The sequence below is a fragment of the Thunnus maccoyii genome, chromosome 17 (assembly GCF_910596095.1).
Source record: "Thunnus maccoyii chromosome 17, fThuMac1.1, whole genome shotgun sequence".
Classification (NCBI taxonomy): domain Eukaryota; kingdom Metazoa; phylum Chordata; class Actinopteri; order Scombriformes; family Scombridae; genus Thunnus; species Thunnus maccoyii.
In genome coordinates this window covers 8544368-8561976 of record NC_056549.1, presented here as the reverse complement: position 1 = coordinate 8561976, position 17609 = coordinate 8544368, and the positions used below count along the sequence as shown (strand labels likewise).

General features: G+C 39.9%; 1 protein-coding gene and 1 long non-coding RNA gene across 10 annotated transcripts; one reads left to right on the top strand and one right to left on the bottom strand.

Moving 5' to 3' along the window:
- The first annotated feature begins 1644 nt into the window (after window positions 1–1644).
- On the top strand, window positions 1645–5455 carry LOC121882001. Of its 3 annotated transcripts, XR_006091999.1 has the most exons (4): window positions 3107–3532; window positions 4262–4710; window positions 4983–5171; window positions 5295–5455. It is a non-coding gene; the product is annotated as an uncharacterized LOC121882001 (long non-coding RNA). The 3 variants fall into 3 exon arrangements; XR_006092000.1 differs by lacking the exons at window positions 3107–3532; window positions 5295–5455 and adding an exon at window positions 1645–2138 and having other exon boundaries at window positions 4983–5279; XR_006091998.1 differs by lacking the exon at window positions 5295–5455 and having other exon boundaries at window positions 3111–3532; window positions 4983–5279.
- On the bottom strand, window positions 4147–16394 carry LOC121881994 (ubiquitin carboxyl-terminal hydrolase 37-like). Of its 7 annotated transcripts, none has more exons than XR_006091994.1 (19): window positions 16132–16392; window positions 15875–15933; window positions 15563–15665; window positions 15375–15412; window positions 15072–15138; window positions 14867–14940; window positions 14485–14616; window positions 13908–13970; window positions 13654–13785; window positions 13416–13539; window positions 13170–13321; window positions 12551–12650; window positions 12335–12411; window positions 12084–12192; window positions 11900–11960; window positions 11602–11759; window positions 11117–11494; window positions 7769–7806; window positions 7472–7538 (listed from the first exon to the last, which is right to left on the bottom strand). XR_006091994.1 is itself a non-coding variant. In XM_042389856.1 (17 exons), the coding sequence occupies exons 1-17, from the start codon at window positions 16159–16161 to the stop codon at window positions 11489–11491; spliced, it is 1485 nt and encodes a 494-aa protein (XP_042245790.1). In that variant the 5' UTR covers window positions 16162–16392; the 3' UTR covers window positions 10971–11488. The 7 variants fall into 7 exon arrangements, 3 of the variants coding, with proteins under 3 accessions (XP_042245792.1, XP_042245791.1, XP_042245790.1); XR_006091996.1 differs by having other exon boundaries at window positions 7769–7803; XR_006091995.1 differs by having other exon boundaries at window positions 7472–7803.
- Between the last annotated feature and the right edge of the window lie 1215 nt (window positions 16395–17609).

Below are 17609 nucleotides of genomic sequence, written 5' to 3'. Positions count from 1 at the left end.
CTATCTCTGTACTGAATGCACCAACATGAAACTGACATCCATCTTCTCATGACTCTGACTATCAAATATAAAAGTACCTGTGGACAATATAGTTCCTTACCGAGTGTTAAATTCTTGACAAGGTCTTCCTGTCTGGGTTGTCATATTGGTGCTGTTGCAGTTTTGGAAGTTTTCCAGGTTTCAGAATACTGTATAAAGATGGACGACATGACAGCTCCCCAAAAGTGAAGCTGCAGTATGGTTCATAAATCCCTCCATGTTAGAGGATGGGACATCAGCCAAACTAAAAAACCAAAGTGCACAACAAATACATTTTCCCCAAAGATGGTTTATGTCGTTCTGTCAGGTTAAGGTAAAGGGAAACACCTTAAGGGGGAACAGTTTTCAATACAACACCTGCTAACAGTCCTTGTTCTGCTTTGCCGCAGACGTAAACTTTAACTTAATTTCACATTATTTTCTCATATATTCTACTCAGTTCAATCATTGCTGCTTTATAAAAACATCATGTTAAAAATAAATAACTGTATTTTTCATAGAAAGATTTAAAAGAAAGAAAGAAATGACAGATGTACCTCGAAATAACCACAGACTGTATTTAGTTCATGTGAAAGATAATAGTGAAACATGTCATCTACCAAAGTGCAAAACCCAAGCTGACAAATAAAGAGTTCTGCTGGCGTTAACTTTGATAGTATAGATCAGCGGGTCTCAACCTGGAGTCCAGGGATCCCCAGGGGTCCTTGACGGGGTTCCTGGGTGTCCCCAGAAAAATGGGGAATATTTTAATTTCACCATTATTTCATTGACTGCAGGTTAGCCCAAAAGCAAATGCTTGTTACAGTCAATTTAATATGTGTAATATAAAAGTAATTTTCAAACATATTTTTCTTTTCATGCTTGGAACTGGAATATGTCAGTAAACCACAAGAGCAAACATGTACAATAAGTGAAATACAATCTCAAAATGAACCATCTCTAATGATATGTTTATGTTTCAGATCAAAGAAGCACTTTTGAAGGGGTGATGTGGAAAGTGTTGCCTCAAAATGATTTCACCAACACTTTCCTCTATACAGACAGATGGAAGCAGAAGAAATTGGTCATTGTGATCAGTTACAAATAGTAAAGTTTACAAGTTTGGAAACATCACTAATAGTATGTGTGATCATCTGTTGAGTCAGTTGACTTTGACTAACTCTGTTTAAAGCTTGAGAACAGCTCCAGTGTTGAATCCTGTCCAAAGGTAATTCAATTGGTTGTTTCTCCAACTAAACTGAGATTTTGGAGACTTACAAATAAACATTTTACTCTGTCACTGACAGATGGGATGTCATTTGCATATCAGTTGTAGTAAAAAGTATGCTATGGACACACTGTGTCCACTATGACAAAGCAAAAGCATTTTGAGGCATATATTTGTAGAATATATATTTATAGAATTCAAAATATTGGAAGTTAATACGGTGCACTTTTTGATGAATGCTGCTGTTTCAACATCATTTTAGAGCACAACACAACTCAACATCAATATGTTCAATCACTGAATGTGCTGCTTCCTGAGGAAATTGTCTATGTGGTGTATGTTGTGGCATAAAATTGTTATACATTGAGTTGATTGTTGGAAATATGACTTGGAATCACACACACACACACACACACACATATACATATATATATCTTCTCAGCACCACCTTCCATGTTTTTATTATTATTCTTTCCACTTCATCTTGAGCAAGAAAGTGTAGAAAACTTGATCAGGATACCCTCATGTCAGGTGAAAGTAGGACTACATCACTTGGACGAGCGCTGCTCATTTACTCTTCTCCTGTAGACTTGGTTTACACATTAAATATGTGTTTGTATGTTAAGAGAGCCTGCTAGTGTAACTTATAGGGTATTTATGTATATTTTCCCACTCAATTGTAACACTATTTTATGTACATGAAATCGATTTTGTATCTTTACAGATACACCCCATTCAATTCAATGCATTACTGATTTGAGTAAAGGCACGAGAGCAAATGTCGGTATATAAACGGCGGGTTTGCGATGCGTTCTTCAGTTGGCAGTTACACATAGAGTAAAGCCACTGAAGACCAGCAAGATCACCGTTTGTTTTTCATTTATTCTTTCAGGTGGGTAAATGTCACCTAAGCACCTTCAGATTTGATCAGTAGTCTACCCTTAATAGATATTTTGTCTATATAGTTTGTATTGTGCTTTGTTATATTGTTTGAGGGAACTGTAACGTAAGGTAACTACCAGAGGATGTAACCGTCACTAATGCTAACGTAGCTCCTCAGGGATTTAAGCTGGTATTTCTCTCATTTTGACAACCTAACCTGTGAGAGCACATTCGCTAAGATTGTAAGGACTATAACTGTTGGTAGCTGTTGTTGATTTCGTTCAAATATGTTGAATTGTAATTTTATGGGTTATTGTTTGTCGGACGATTAAGCTAAGCTAACTAATGCTAACGTCAGCAGTCACTTGTTGCCATAGCAACGGTAAATATTCACATGGGGCTAATGTCATGTAAATCAGAGTGCAGAATCAAGCTTCATTGTAAATATAGCTAAGATATATTGTATTTAGCACAGAATATGTGATTTCAGTAGTAAGTAAATTTATAGAAAAGAGCTTGTAATAGTTGTAATACCATTTAATTTATTGTCATTTTGGGTTCATATATTGTTTTCTGTAAAATATACTAGTCATAAGAATTGTAGATCAATGATTGAGTTTTAATTCCTTTTGATATATTAGAATGGGTAATTTTTAATACTTTATTATAAGCCTATTTTATTTTTATTGGAATTCTGATACAGTTTATTGATTTTAAATGGATTTGTTTCGAGAATGTATCATTATTTTGGGATACTGTGATTTTCATACAATACTGTGATTGTTGCCCTATATTGTAGATTGTTCTAAGCCAGTTCAGTTGGCAGTTACACCTAGAGTAAACCTACTGAACACCAGCAAAATTCCCATTTGTTTCACTTATTCTTTAAGATTAAAACCATCCCTCTTTAAAAAAAAGTTCATCCTGAGTCCAGTGCAAGCGGCAACCTCCGGCGCTGAAAATGAAGGAGGGGGGCGACTCCACTGCTTGCAAAAAGAAGTCCGATTGTATGGAAGTCTATGAGAAAATGACCCTAGTTCTCTCTTGTTTTATCACCTCAGAACACTGTTTCATAACGGTTTTATGGTCTCACTTGCTAGTTTCAAGTCTTCTTCCATATAGCATGATGTTCATTTTGTAAATTATGGCCCCATTTAGAGTAAAATGGACGATAAAGCAGCATGTGCTTTAGGGCGTGGCTACGTTGTGATTGACAAGTCGCTACCACGGCGACAACGTTGCTTACGTAACGTATCCATTGCGTATGGACGTTGCTGCCGCCATTTCAGTGTGTTTTCAGTTCTCTAAAGTTAATTGTAACATCGTGGGCCCCCAAACAAACTCTTGTTCAGCGTTTGGTTGTAATATAAGACCCATCAATGAGTCGGATGATCAGTTTTTCCGGTGAGTACATTTTGTTTTAACGGTTTTAGGCGTGTTTTTCGCTAGCGAAAATTCGCATTAGCATTATCACTGTTGACCATGGATTGTAAATGCACCGTGCTAACCAAGCTAGCAGCTAGCGCTATGGTCAGCTCCACCCTCTCGTTCAAATATCGTCACTTTTGGCTCCAAAAATCAAACACGGCGACGGCCAAATACAAGATGGCGATGGTCAAATCGCTATACTCGAGGCTTCAAAACGGCAGTTCGCAAACCAGTGGGCGACGTTACGGTGACTACGTCCATATTTTTTTACATTCTATGGTCCACTGTGATTCATGGGAGCAACACGAGCACACAGCTCAGTCTGTCAGACCTCTAAGTGAGCCTGAAAGGTTACTGGACAACTGGGATTTCTTTGTCCCAGTCCTCCCAACTACCATCCCACCACTGTACAACTGTCAGATAAATGTAAAGCGAGTGTTTCTTGAAATGTAGCACAAGTATAAAGCAGCACAATATGGACATACTCATAAGACTATATCACCTCGATTCAGAACTCTCTTCATTGGTTACCTGTCAGTTTTAGAGTTCATTTTAAGATTTAATACCATTTAAAACTATCAAACCACATATTACATCTTAAAAAGCTTTTTATTTTGTTAGGCTCCATTTATATAAATATATGTAGATTGTTCATAATTTAATCCAATTAGAAATTGTTGATTTTCTTGTATTTTCTTCTTACAGTTGTCCCCCGAGAGCAAGCCAGATGCTGGTGTATTAAAAGGACAGCATGTGAGGCGACAGCGGCAAGAAAAAACTCCCTCAGAGAGAAAGAAACCTTGGGAGGAACCAGGCTCTCGGGGGGCCCATCCTCCTACGGGCTGGGGGATCCTCAGGCTGCTCCTGGCCACGTCAGCTCCTGGCCACGTTGGCTCCTAGCATCTTCATCCATCATCCGCCGTCAACCTCAATGCTTACTCTGCAGGTGGTGAGCATTGAGAATACAGACAAGAGACTCACAGTAAATACACTGGTGGTGTGTTTCAAACTGTCCCTCTTCTTCTGGACTTCAGTGCAGGATGTGACAGCGTTGTCTTCTTACCTGTCTCTTGTGGAACAGGATGTAGGCCGATTTCTGCCGCTCCCTACACACAGACACACTGGTTGTCTCACTGACCGCTGCATCGTTGAAGGTGAGCCAGTGGTCAGTTGGCGTGTCTGGACGCTCATCAGGATGCACACTGTCACAGATTTAGTGTCCTAACAGGAAAGAGATGGTTGTTAACACTTTGAGATGCAGCAGAGGTTATGCAGGTTAACGACATTAAAGGAGATTTATTGAAAGCAGTTCTTCTCACCACTGAAAGACTCTGTAATATATTTTAGCCCACGATAGAGGACTACAGAAAGCCACATTCGGCATTCGGTGTGTGATTTTCATACCTTTGTCTCCTGATACCCCAAGATGACTGACGGTGCTGACCATGCTGTAGCAGCCGCCATCCTGAGAATGAACCTGTTTGGAGGACACCACCAGCTCCCTGGTCAGCATGACGGGGTCACGCACCTTCACCAGCTGCCAGGAAGGGGTGAAGCGGAAGCGCTTTATGTGGAGGATGAGCACACTGTAGAAGTAGATAAAGAGAACAAGATGGTTAGCAAAATTATTACTGCGTTATATTCTATTTCCTGTTCTTAACATTTTGCATCTCAAGGATCCTTTAGGGATAATGAAGAATAACATTAATGATGGATGTGATGTCGCTCACCTCGGCAGGGTCTCGAAGGCCGACTTCTGGTGAGATTCGCTCCCTCCACACTCGCACCGATACTCCAACGCTGTCTCCTGCAGAACAGCACAGAGACAACAGGCTGTGTGTTATAAACTGAGTCACTAAACCAAATTATGTCCACAAACATAGAAGTGCTGAGTGTGTGTGTTCAGTCAGTGATGATGTGACTGAAGGAGGACAGGTGGAACTTACCTTCTGGTACTCCTCCAGCATCTTCTCCACGGAGCCACCAGGAACCAAGTCCAGAGACAGGTTAGTGAACTCCTCCTGCCTTCTGGACTGAGCGCCACACCTGCACATTAAAGGAACAATACACATGAAAATACAGCCACAGAGGTCATCAGAAGACTTCCTGCTGGAGGTACTGTGTACCACAACTGGACCAGACCAGAAGTGTTTCCTGACCAGGTTATTAGGGGGACGCAGTGCTGCATCATACTGCTTTGTTTAATTTATTCTCATAAATGAATTTGATCTCACTCTCACTCACTCTCCTGAAGAAAGAAAGAAGTCTGCTGATATGTTTCAAAATCTGCAGCAGTGGTAACCTGCCCTGACACACTACACGTGTGTGTATGAGTTGTTTTACTGTGTAGTCTTACCTGCTGCATGTCCTGGTGTTCTCCATCTTGAACACCAGGTGATCTTCAACAGGGCAGGTGTATTTAGTGCCCATGTTGGCAGCAGTCTCCTGCAGCAAGGGAGACAGGCTCCTCATCTGGTCCAGGACCGAGGTCAGGAATTCATGAGCGTCCTGAACATAAAGAATCACACAGATGAGTTTATACACAGAGGAGAAACCAACAGCAGGAAGTGCAAATAACTAAACAACAAACCAGGTGACTCACTTTCTGCTCATGATCCCTGAACTCTGGAGCCTGGGCAGAGACCGCCTCCTTGAATGAGCGGAGGAGGCAGACTTTACTTTGGGCACTTGTGGACGCGCGGGCATCTCTGATGGCCATGAAGGGTCTGCAGAGGGTGCAAGAAAAAAGAAGAGATGTGTTAGATATGTTATTACATTTTGTTCTTGGAGTTTGTAGATAAACCTGAGCAAGACATGAATGTGTGTGTGAGCTGCTGTACCTCATCAGTCGGGCCTCAGGGAGTGAACTCCAGACCAAATCTTGGCGGCTGACATCAGATACAAAGTCCTCCAGTGTCAGGAGGCTCTGTAATCTGGAGTTAATGTAGCAACTCTGTCCAAGATTAGGAAAGCTGACACATAAAACACAGTGAGTCAAAACACACGTCAACATTATCAGTTCTTCATTAATCACAAACCTCCTACTAGAGATATTTTAGCTTGATTAACTCACCTGAAGCGGTTGACGGTGACTGACACCAACTTGACTCCCCTTCTTACTCCAAACAAAGATCAGCTTTAAGATTCATTCTTAATAATTTGATGTTAAAATCTTCATTCAAGGTCCACTTTTTCGATTTCTTCCAGTCTTTCTATTAATTACGACCTCTGACCTCTGACAGTCTCAAGCAAAAACATGATGCTGTTCAAGGTTGTTAAATTCAGCAATATAATGAAAAAAACACCTCTACTTTCAATTATGATCAGCTGTAATTTAGAAAACTAAAGGAAAACTAAATGAACATTTAAAGCTGAGCTTTTGTAATCTAAGATATTGATATTTAGTATCATTAGTAAATGTGGAGGTGGGTTTTAACTACCTGCTAAACTGATCCTGGAACAACTGCACCATGAACGCGTTGAGGTTGGGCAACTCAGTTGACAGGAGGAACTCCTCAATAGCGACACTGAATGCCACGACCTCGTCCAGGTTACAGTTTCCGATTGGAGAGCTGCAGATGAAGGAAGAAACAGATTGTGTTTATTTTATTCATTATTGGAACTTAAGTGACAGAAAGACTCCAAAGAACTGCACTATTCAGTGACTTTCTTTATTTCTGACAGATACTGAAAGCAGCATTAAATGAGTGTCGTTACCTTCTGTTCTTCTTTTCTTCTTCTTTTCCTCGTCGCTGGTAGCAGCCGGAGCGACCCGATGTTTTCTCTGTTGGAGGATTAGAAAGCTCTCATGGTTCAATAATGCACAGACAAATAAACTATGTTAGTTTTCTCTCTTAGTCCAGATTGGTTACTATATGGTTAATGTTGAGTTCTGGCTCTTTCTGTCAAACATACCTTGCAGCATGTGAGGAGCCGACGCCACCAAGGAGTCTTTGTAGCCTTTGGTTTTGGCTCACAAGTGCTAAAGAGAAATACATAATATGAATAAATCTTAGAAAATACATTTATGTAGTGGGACAATCATTTTTTTCTTTCTGTCCTTTGTCACTAATCATTTGCTTTATCTTGTGACCCATCAGAGGGGCCCTGAGCCCCAGATTGGGTACCAGTGTTACGATACTACTCAGAAAAATCCTTCACTAAACTAAAAGAGATAGTAAAAAAAAAAAAATTCAGGATGAGGTTTCTTACCTCTCCTTTCCTTCCACAACCTCTTTGGTCTCCTTCTTCTGTAAAGTAAAAAGAAAAAATAACAATATGAGTAAACTAAATCAAACTAAGTTTTTATGGTTACTTACAGCTAAAAAGTTTACATATTAAGCACTATTAGAATTAAACTGTAATTGTCTGTCTGTTTCAGCAGGCAAACTGAACTGTCAACCGGGACTGGGTCACCTGGGTCAGTCCAGGCCTAGCTTAGCTCAAATGCTTAGCTACTGTAGAAGCAGGTGGAAACTGCTAGCTTAGCTCCATCCAAAGTGAAAAGAAACACCTTCCAACCGCCTCGAAGCTGCCGACATGTTGTTTCTTGCTCATTTAAGATGCAGAAAAAGAAAATGAGACATTTTAGCGGCAGACATTTCAGTTAGAGTTGGAGCTATTTCTCAAACAACAGCTGCTTGGTGCATTAAAAAGTATTTCACAGTGTGGTAATGAGCTTGCTAATTAGTTAACTAGTTATTCACCACATTAGATGGGAGATTTATTTCAACCTGTTAAATCACAAGTCTCCACCCGACCTGCATCATTGCATAGAAAGCCACTCCTGACTAGACCACTAACACAAGATTATATAACTCCACCCTTCAGGCCTGCGACTCCCTCTTTTCCCTCCAAACCATTCCAGGCACAACAAAGAGAGAACCCGTGTTAGTTCAATATGAACTTTTCATCTTTATATTTTATTTGGTTGATATGGCATGAATTGTTTGAATGTTAACTGATTGTTTTTGTTTTTTATATGCCAGATTCCTGAGTTTGATCCTATATTAAGCAGAAAATGAGTGAAACGCCAGATTGTGGATGCATTAATGATAAAAAAAGAAAACATCCACCATCCAACTGTTAACCATTTAAATCCACTCTTGACTACAATAAATTGTTGAAACAGCTTCCTGGATCCTGTGTTTAAATGTGCACCACATCAGAGGCCTGCACTACGAAGCAAGTTCAACACACCCAGGATATCTTTTGGTTATCTGGCTTCACTGAACCTAACATTGGCCGTCCAGATAACCAGTACTACGAAGCTGCTTATCAACCAGCTCAGTCAACTCTGAGTTTTCCAGCTATGAGCGCGTTCATGTTAAAGAGGCGAGGTTGATAATTACGAGTGACATCATCAGAACCATGAATGAAACACTTCATGATATGAGATGAAACGGTGATGCAAAGTACCTGCAGAAAACTTCTGTTTAAGAGACAGAAAAAAGTCATATTCAACAAAGTGAAATGTAAATGAGCCCGTAATCATACAACAAAATAAGAAGATGTAGAAACACTAGAAATAATTTCCACATATTAAAAGTAGGCTACGACTTAAAATACATGTAGGAATTATTATATATGACTTAAGTAGAGAGTAAGTATTTTTGCTATTTAGTTGGAGGATGAAGAAATCATTCTGAATATGTCACATAAAAAAAGAAACTTAAAGTAATGCCAGACTGTTTCTGCTACTGAAGCAAAGAGTGTAAAAGTAGTTAATGACTGATGAGGTCTATCTGACCCAAATGTTGCATTTATAATCCTGGGAGCCAATTAACAGTGTGGATTATTTTTCTAATAAAAGACAATATTTTGTCTTCATTTTCAGTCGTCACACAGTTGTCTCATGTTATTCTGAGCTGCAGTGATGGAATCAGAGTGTAAAATCATCCACACTGTCAGCTTCACTCCAGGGATAAATAAACTTTATACTATTTAAATGCAGCTCAAATCATCATGTGTTTAGTGTTGTAAATGATCTCTCCATTTGTTAGAAGCTCAGATTTAAAACCAGAGTGGAAATAGAAAGCCTGCAACAATAAAATGATCCAGTGATCTGATTGGTTTAAGCTGGGCGGAAAATTCTCATTGTGAAAAGCAAATGCATGTTACAGTCAGTTTGATTATATTTTATATAAATGTCATTTTCAAATATATTTTTCTTTTCATGCTTTGAACTGAAATATGTCAGTAAACCACAAAAGCAAACATGTACAATAAGTGAAATACAATCTCAAAATGAACGACTGTCTAATGATATGTTTATGTTTTAGTTCAAAAAAGCACTTTTGAAGGGCTGATGTGGAAAGTGTTGCCTCATAATGATTTCACCAACACCTTCCTCTACACAGACGGATGGAAGCAGAGGAAATTGGTCATTGTGATCAGTTACAGATAATAAAGTTTACAAGTTTGGAAACATCACTAATAGTATGTTTGATCATCTGTTGAGTCAGTTGACTTTGACTAACTCTGTTTAAAGCTTGAGAACAGCTCCAGTGTTGAATCCTGTCCAAAGTTAATACTATTGGTTGATTCTCCAACTACATTGAATTTTCGTAGACTTACAAATGACCGTTTTGCTCCGTCACTGACAGATGAGACATAACTGTAATTTACACATCAATTGTAGCAATAAGTATGCTATGATCATATGACAAAGCAAAAACACTTTTGAGGCATAAATTTTGACTGTAGAATTCGAAATGTTGGAAGTTAATACAGTGCACTTAAGTGATTTCTGAAAAACAGGTTCATGTTTTTGATGAATGCTGCTGTTTCAACATCATTTGAGAGCAAAACACAACTCAATGTCAGTATGTTCAGTCATTGAATGTGCTGCTTTCTGAAGAAATGATCTATGTGGTGTATGTTGGAGCCAATAAATTGTTATACATTGAGTTGATTGTTTGAAATATGACCAATATTGGTTCATATATATATATATCTTCTCAGCACCACCTTCCATGTTTTTATTATTATTCTTTCCTCTTCATCTTGAGCAGAAGAGTAGAAACCTTGATCAGGATACCCTCACGTCAGGTGACAGTAGGACTGCATCACTTAAACGAGCGCTGCTCATGTACTCTCCTGTAGACTTGGTTCAGACATTAAATGTGTGTGTTTGTATGTGAAGAGAACCTGCGAGCACACAGCTCAGTCTGTCAGACTGGACAACTGGGATTTCTTTGTCCCAGTCCTCCCAACTACCACCTCACCACTGTACAACTCAGATAAATGTAGAGTGTACGTTTCTTGAAATGTAGCACAAGTATAAAGCAGCACAATGTGGACATACTCATAAGACCATCATATCACCTTGATTCAGATCTCTCTTCATTGGTTACCTGTCAGTTTTAGAGTTCATTTTAAGGTTTGACATCATTTAAAACCATTAAACCACATATTCAATGTTAGAAAAGTTTTTATTATGTTAGGCTCTCTCTCTCTCTCTATATATATATAGAGAGAGAGAGAGACAGAGAGACTTTTTTTGTAATAACTTAATTGAAAATCATCCAATTAGAATTCGGATTGATTTGATTTTCTTACGCTTTCTTTTTACAGTTGTCCCCCGAGAGCAAGCCAGATGCTGGTGTATTAACACAGCATGTGAGGCGACAGCGGCAAGAAAAAACTCCCTCAGAGAGGAAGAAACCTTGGGAGGAACCAGGCTCTCGGGGGGCCCATCCTCCTATGGGCTGGGGGATCCTCCGGCTGCTCCTGGTCACGTCGGCTCCTCGTCCATCATCCACCGTCAGCCTCAATGCTCACCAGCTGCAGAGTGAGCATTGAGGTTGACGGCGGAGAAGCTCCTCTCTTACCGCAGCTCCTCCTCTGGAGTGGATGATGACGATCCTCACACGCTCTTCATTTGGCCCTTGGTGCGTTCAGGTCGCTGCTCCTTCCGCCCTACACCCTGTTCTACACCTGAGAATACAGACAAGAGACTCACAGTAAATACACTGATGGTGTGTTTCAAACTGTCCCTCTTCTTCTGGACTTCAGTGCAGGATGTGACAGCGTTGTCTTCTTACCTGTCTCTTGTAGAAGAGGATGTAGGCTGATTTCTGCCGCTCCTTACACACGGACACGCCAGTTGTCTCACTGACCGCTGCATCGTTGAAGGTGAGCCAGCGGTCAGTTGTCGTGTCCGGACGCTCATCAGGGTGGACACTGTCACAGATGTAGTGTCCTATCAGGAGAGAGATGGTTGTTACCACTTTGAGATTGTCAGTAGTTCTTTTCACCACTGAAAGACTCTATAACATGTCTGAGTCCACTTAAGAGGACTACAGAAAGCCACATTCAGCATTCGGCGTGTGATTTTCATACCTTTGTCTCCTGATGCCCCAAGATGACTGACGGTGCTGACCAGGCTGTAGCAGCTGCCACCCTGACAATGAACACAGTTATTAAAAGTTAGCTTCACACAAACACACTAAACAACAGCACACACAGTCTACATATTAACTTTCATGTTTCTGTTTGTTCTCGGGTAAGGTTTGTATTTCTTTACCTGTTTGGAGGACACCACCAGCTCCCTGTTCAGCATGACGGGGTCACGCACCTTCACCAGCTGCCAGGAAGGGGTGAAGCGGAAGCGTTTTATGTGGAGGATGAGCACACTGTAGAAGCAGATAAAGAGAACAAGATGGTTAGCAAAATTGTTACTGCGTTATATTCTATTTCCTGTACTTAACATTTTGCATCTCAAGGATCCTTTAGGGATAATGAAGAATAACATTAATGAGATGTGATGTCGCTCACCTCGGCAGGGTTTCAAAGGCCGGCTTCTGGCTCGATTCGCTTCCTCCACACTCGCACTTGTAGTCCAACGCTGTCTCCTGCAGAACAGCACAGAGACAACAGGCTGTGTGTTATAAACTGAGTAACTAAACCAAACTATGTCCACAAACACAGAAGTGCTGAGTGTGTGTGTTCAGTCAGTGATGATGTGACTTAAGGAGGACAGGTGGAACTTACCTTCTGGTACTCCTCCAGTATCTTCTCCACGGAGCCACCAGGAACCAAGTCCAGAGACAGGTTAGTGAACTCCTCCTGCCTTCTGGACTGAGCGCCACACCTGCACATTAAAGGAACAATACACATGAAAATACAGCCACAGAGGTCATCAGAAGACCTCCTGCTGGAGGTACTGTGCACCACAACTAGACCAGACCAGAAGTGTTTCCTGACCAGGTTATTAGGGGGACGCAGTGCTGCATCATACTGCTTTGTTTAATTTATTCTCATGAAGTAATTTCATCTCACTAGTTTGTGAACATCAGCTAAAATGGAGCATGCAGTTAATTTAACATTACTAGGATTATGATAATAATCCAATATTAGCTAACTGTGCAGGAGGTAGGCAAGGTAACCATAATCTGGTAAATTAAGTTTGAGGCAAAGAGCCCAACGAAGCTCCTACAGCTTTTCAAAACACTTCAGATTTTCAGAAATCATCTCCAACTTTTGTCTCTGACCGCATGTAACACTACACAAAGAAAGAAGTCTGCTGATATATTTCAAAATCTGCAGCAGTGGTAACCTGCCCTGACACACTACACGTGTGTGTATGAGATGTTTTACTGTGTAGTCTTACCTGCTGCATGTCCTGGTGTTCTCCATCTTGAACACCAGGTGATCTTCAACAGGGCAGGTGTATCTAGTGCCCATGTTGGCAGCAGTCTCCTGCAGCGAGGGAGACAGGCTCCTCATCTGGTCCAGGACCGAGGTCAGGAATTCATGAGCGTCCTGAACACAAAGAATCACACAGATGAGTTTATACACAGAGGAGAAACCAACAGCAGGAAGTGCAAATAACTAAACAAAAAACCAGGTGACTCACTTTCTGCTGATGATCCCTGAACTCTGGAGCCTGGGCAGAGACCGCCTCCTTGAATGAGCGGAGGAGGCGGACTTTACTTTGGGCGCTTGTGGACACGCGGGCATCTCTGATGGCCATGAAGGTTCTGCAGAGGGCGTAAGAAAAAAGAAGAGATGTGTTAGATATGTTATTACATTTTGTTCTTGGAGTTTGTAGATAAACCTGAGCAAGACATGAATGTGTGTGTGAGCTGCTGTACCTCATCAGTCGGGCCTCAGGGAATGAGCTCCAGACCAAATCTTGGCGGCTTACATCAGAGACAAAGTCCTCCAGCGTGAGGAGGCTTTGCAGGCTGGAGTTGATGTAACAACTCTGACCAAGATTTGGAAAGCTGACACATAAAACACAGTGAGTCAAAACACATGTCAACATTATCAATTCTTCACTAATCACAAACCTACTAGAGATATTTTAGCTTGATTTGATGCATAGTTCTTGTTCAGATTAACTCACCCGAAGTGGTTGATGGTGCTCCCCCTGACACCATCACCGACACCAACTTGACTCCCTTTGGTGCTACAAAAACACAAACACACGTGGTCGATAAACAGGACAAGAGGTTTGATCTCACTCTTATAAAAATCTGTCAGTTGGCCAACTCTTCTAACCATCTACATAAAAAATATTTTCTCTGCTGAACAAAAACATAAAAAACACTTGAACCCTTCTCTCAAGTTACAAGTCTTCTTACTCCAAACAAAGATGAGCTTTAAAATTCATTCTTATCAAGGGAAACAATTTGATGTTAAAGTCTTCATTCAAGGTCCGCTTATTACATTTCTTCCAGACTTTCTATTAATTACGACCTCTGACCACTGACAGTCTCAAGCAAAAACATGATGCTGTTCAAGATTGTTTAATTCAGCGATATAATAAAAAAACACCTCTACTTTCAATTATGATCAGCTGTATTTTAGAAAACTCTTATGTGATTAAAGGAAAACTAAATGAACATTTAAAGCTGAGCTTTTGTAATCTAAGATATTGATATTTAGTATCATTAGTAAATGTGGAGGTGGGTTTTAACTACCTGCTAAACTGAGCCTGGAGCAAATCCACCATGAACGGGTTCAGGTCGGGCAACTCAGTTGACTGGAGGAACTCTTCAACAGCGACACTGAATGCCACGACCTCGTCCAGGTGACAGTTTCCAGCTGGAGAGCTGCAGATGGAGGAAAAAACAGATTGTGTTTATTTTATTCATTATTGGAACTTAAGTGACAGAAAGACTCCAAAGAACTGCACTGTGATCATATGTCCAAGTGAGATTTTTTCTTGTGAAACTAATTTATACTAAAAAGACTAGATTATGTTACAGGCAGTGAATAGAGAAATATCAATGAAGATCAATATTCAGTGACTTTCTTTACTTCTGACAGATACTGGAAGCAGCATTAAATGAGTGTCGTTACCTTCTGTTCTTCTTTTCTTCTTTCTTCTCCTTTTCTTCGTCGCTGGTAGCAGCCGGAGCGACCCGATGTTTTCTCTGTTGGAAGATTAGAAAACTCTCATGGTTCAATAATGCACAGACAAATAAACTATATAAGTTTTCTCTCTTAGTCCAGATTGGTTACTATATGGTTAATGTTGAGTTCTGGCTCTTTCTGTCAAACATACCTTGCAGCATGTGAGGAGCCGACGCCACCAAGGAGTCTTTGTGGCCTTTGGTTTTGGCTCACAAGTGCTAAAGAGAAATACATAATATGAATAAATCTTAGAAAATACATTTATGTAGTGGGACAATCATTTTTTTCCTTCTATCCTTTGTCACTAATCATCTGCTCTATATTGTGACCCATCAGAGGGGCCCTGAGCCCCAGATTGGGTACCAGTGTTACGATACTACTAAAAAAAATCCTTCACTAAACTAAAAGTGATAGTTAAAAAAACCTAAAAAATATTCAGGATGAGGTTTCTTACCTCTCCTTTCCTTCCTCGACCTCCTTGGTTTCCTTCTTCTGTATAGTAAAAAGAAAAAGCAACAATATGAGTAAACTATATCAAACTAAGTTTTTATGGTTACTTACAACTAAAAAGTTTAAATATAAATGTTAGAGTCTACTAAAATGAGGTTAATATGAAGCTCTGACACTTTCTGTCAAACATACCTCAGGGTGACCGAAGAGCCGGTTCCTCCAAGGAACCTTCTTGATCTTAGTCTGCTTTCCAGCCTCAGCAGACGTGGCTGAAGCTGGAGTGGTGGCAGCAACACTGTTGGTAAAGAGAAACACACACAGTTGTTTGTATCACTTGTAGCCATGAATAAATCATAAATCATTTTCAAGAATTGTTTCAAGGGGTTTTTCACTTAAAATAAACAAAATCATCCAGAAAACTAAATAAGGTAGCCTATGAAACTGACTGTAGAAATGAAGAAATAGGTAGAGCAATGGTAAAATAACAGTTATGAATTTATTTACCTCTCATGAGAGCCGGGGCGCTGTTGGCTCTCATGTGCCACAATACTTTCCACAGGTTTCTGCTCAGAAAAAGAAAAATGAGTTGAATATTAACAGAAAAATAATGTGCATTCATAACTGATATAAGTTAAATTCACTTAAAGTATCTACAAGACATTTGACTCTCAAAGGCTGAACAATGCCAACTTTTTCAGTTCACCAGGTCACATGAATATTACAATATTTACAGAAAAATGTAGTTAATCTGTGAAACGAACCTTCTTCTGAAAACGACGCAGTGCAAACATCTTGCTAACTGTTTCCAACACTTAAAACTGAAGGTCAAACTGTACTTGTCTGTCTGTTTCAGCAGGCGAACTGAACTGTCAGTTATATATGAATTTTAATCTAAGGAGTCAGAATGCCGTGATGTAATAATCAATAGTTCTAATTTATGCAGATATGTCACAAAAAAAGTGCTTTGCGACATCATACATCATCAGTGATGTTTCCTGAGGTCATTGGGTGTTTGAGATCTTTCAACAATCAGAGACCGTTGCCCAGGTGACCCAGCCGAGGTTCATCAAGCCCCTAAATACTGTATATACTGTAATTCCCCCACTAGCTAGCTACAAACATTTAGATCCTTTAACGTTTCTTAAGCAAAATTACCAATACCACAATAGAAATAGAAATAAACCTCATTCAAAATATTCTTTAAATAAAAACTGACATTTCAGTAAATATCCTTGTTTGCCATCTTACCCAGAGTCAGATGAGAAGATGATATTAGTTTCCTCTCTGCATGTCCAGTGCAGGATGTGTGTAGCCTAGCTTAGCTCAAATACTTAGCGACTGTAGAAGCAGGTGGAAACTGCTAGCTTAGCTCCATCCAAAGTGAAAAGAAACACCTTCCATCTGCCTCAAAGCTGCCGACATGTTGTTTCTTGCTCATTTCACATGTAGAAAAAGAAAATGAAAAAGAAAATGAGACATTTTAGCGGCAGACATTTTAGTTAGAGTTGAGCTATTTCTCAAACAACAGCCACTTGGTGCATTAAAAAGTTTTTCACAGAGTGGTAATGAGCTTGCTAACTAGTTAAGAAGATAAAACATGTAAATAACAAAGCTTTTGAGTTGTTTGAATGTGTATTTTTTCACTTTTAATGGAGCTAGGCTAGCAGTTTCCCCCTGCTTCCAGTCTTTGTGCTAAGCTAGGCTAAACACGTCCATATCTATCTCTGTACTGAATGCACCAACATGAAACTGACATCCATCTTCTCATGACTCTGACTATCAAATATAAAAGTAACTGTGGACAATAAAGTTCCTTACCAAGTCTTAAATTCTTGACAAGGTCTTCCTGTCTGGGTTGTCATATTGGTGCTGTTGCAGTTTTGGATGTTTTCAAGGTGTCAGAATACTGTATAAAGATGGACGACATGACAGCTCCCCAAAAGTGAAGCTGCAGTATAGTTCATAAATCCCTCCATGTTAGAGGATGGGACATCAGCCGAACTAAAAAACCAAAGTGCACAACAAATAAATTTTCCCCAACGATGGTTTCTGTCGTTCTGTCAGGTTAAGGTAAAGGGAAACACCTTAACAGGGAACAGTTTTCAATACAACACCTGCTAACAGTTGTTGTTCTGCTTTGCCACAGATGTAAACTAACTAAATTTCAAGTTATTTTCTCATATATTCTTCTATACTTGTAAATATGTCACATTAAAAATAAATAATTGTATTTTTCATA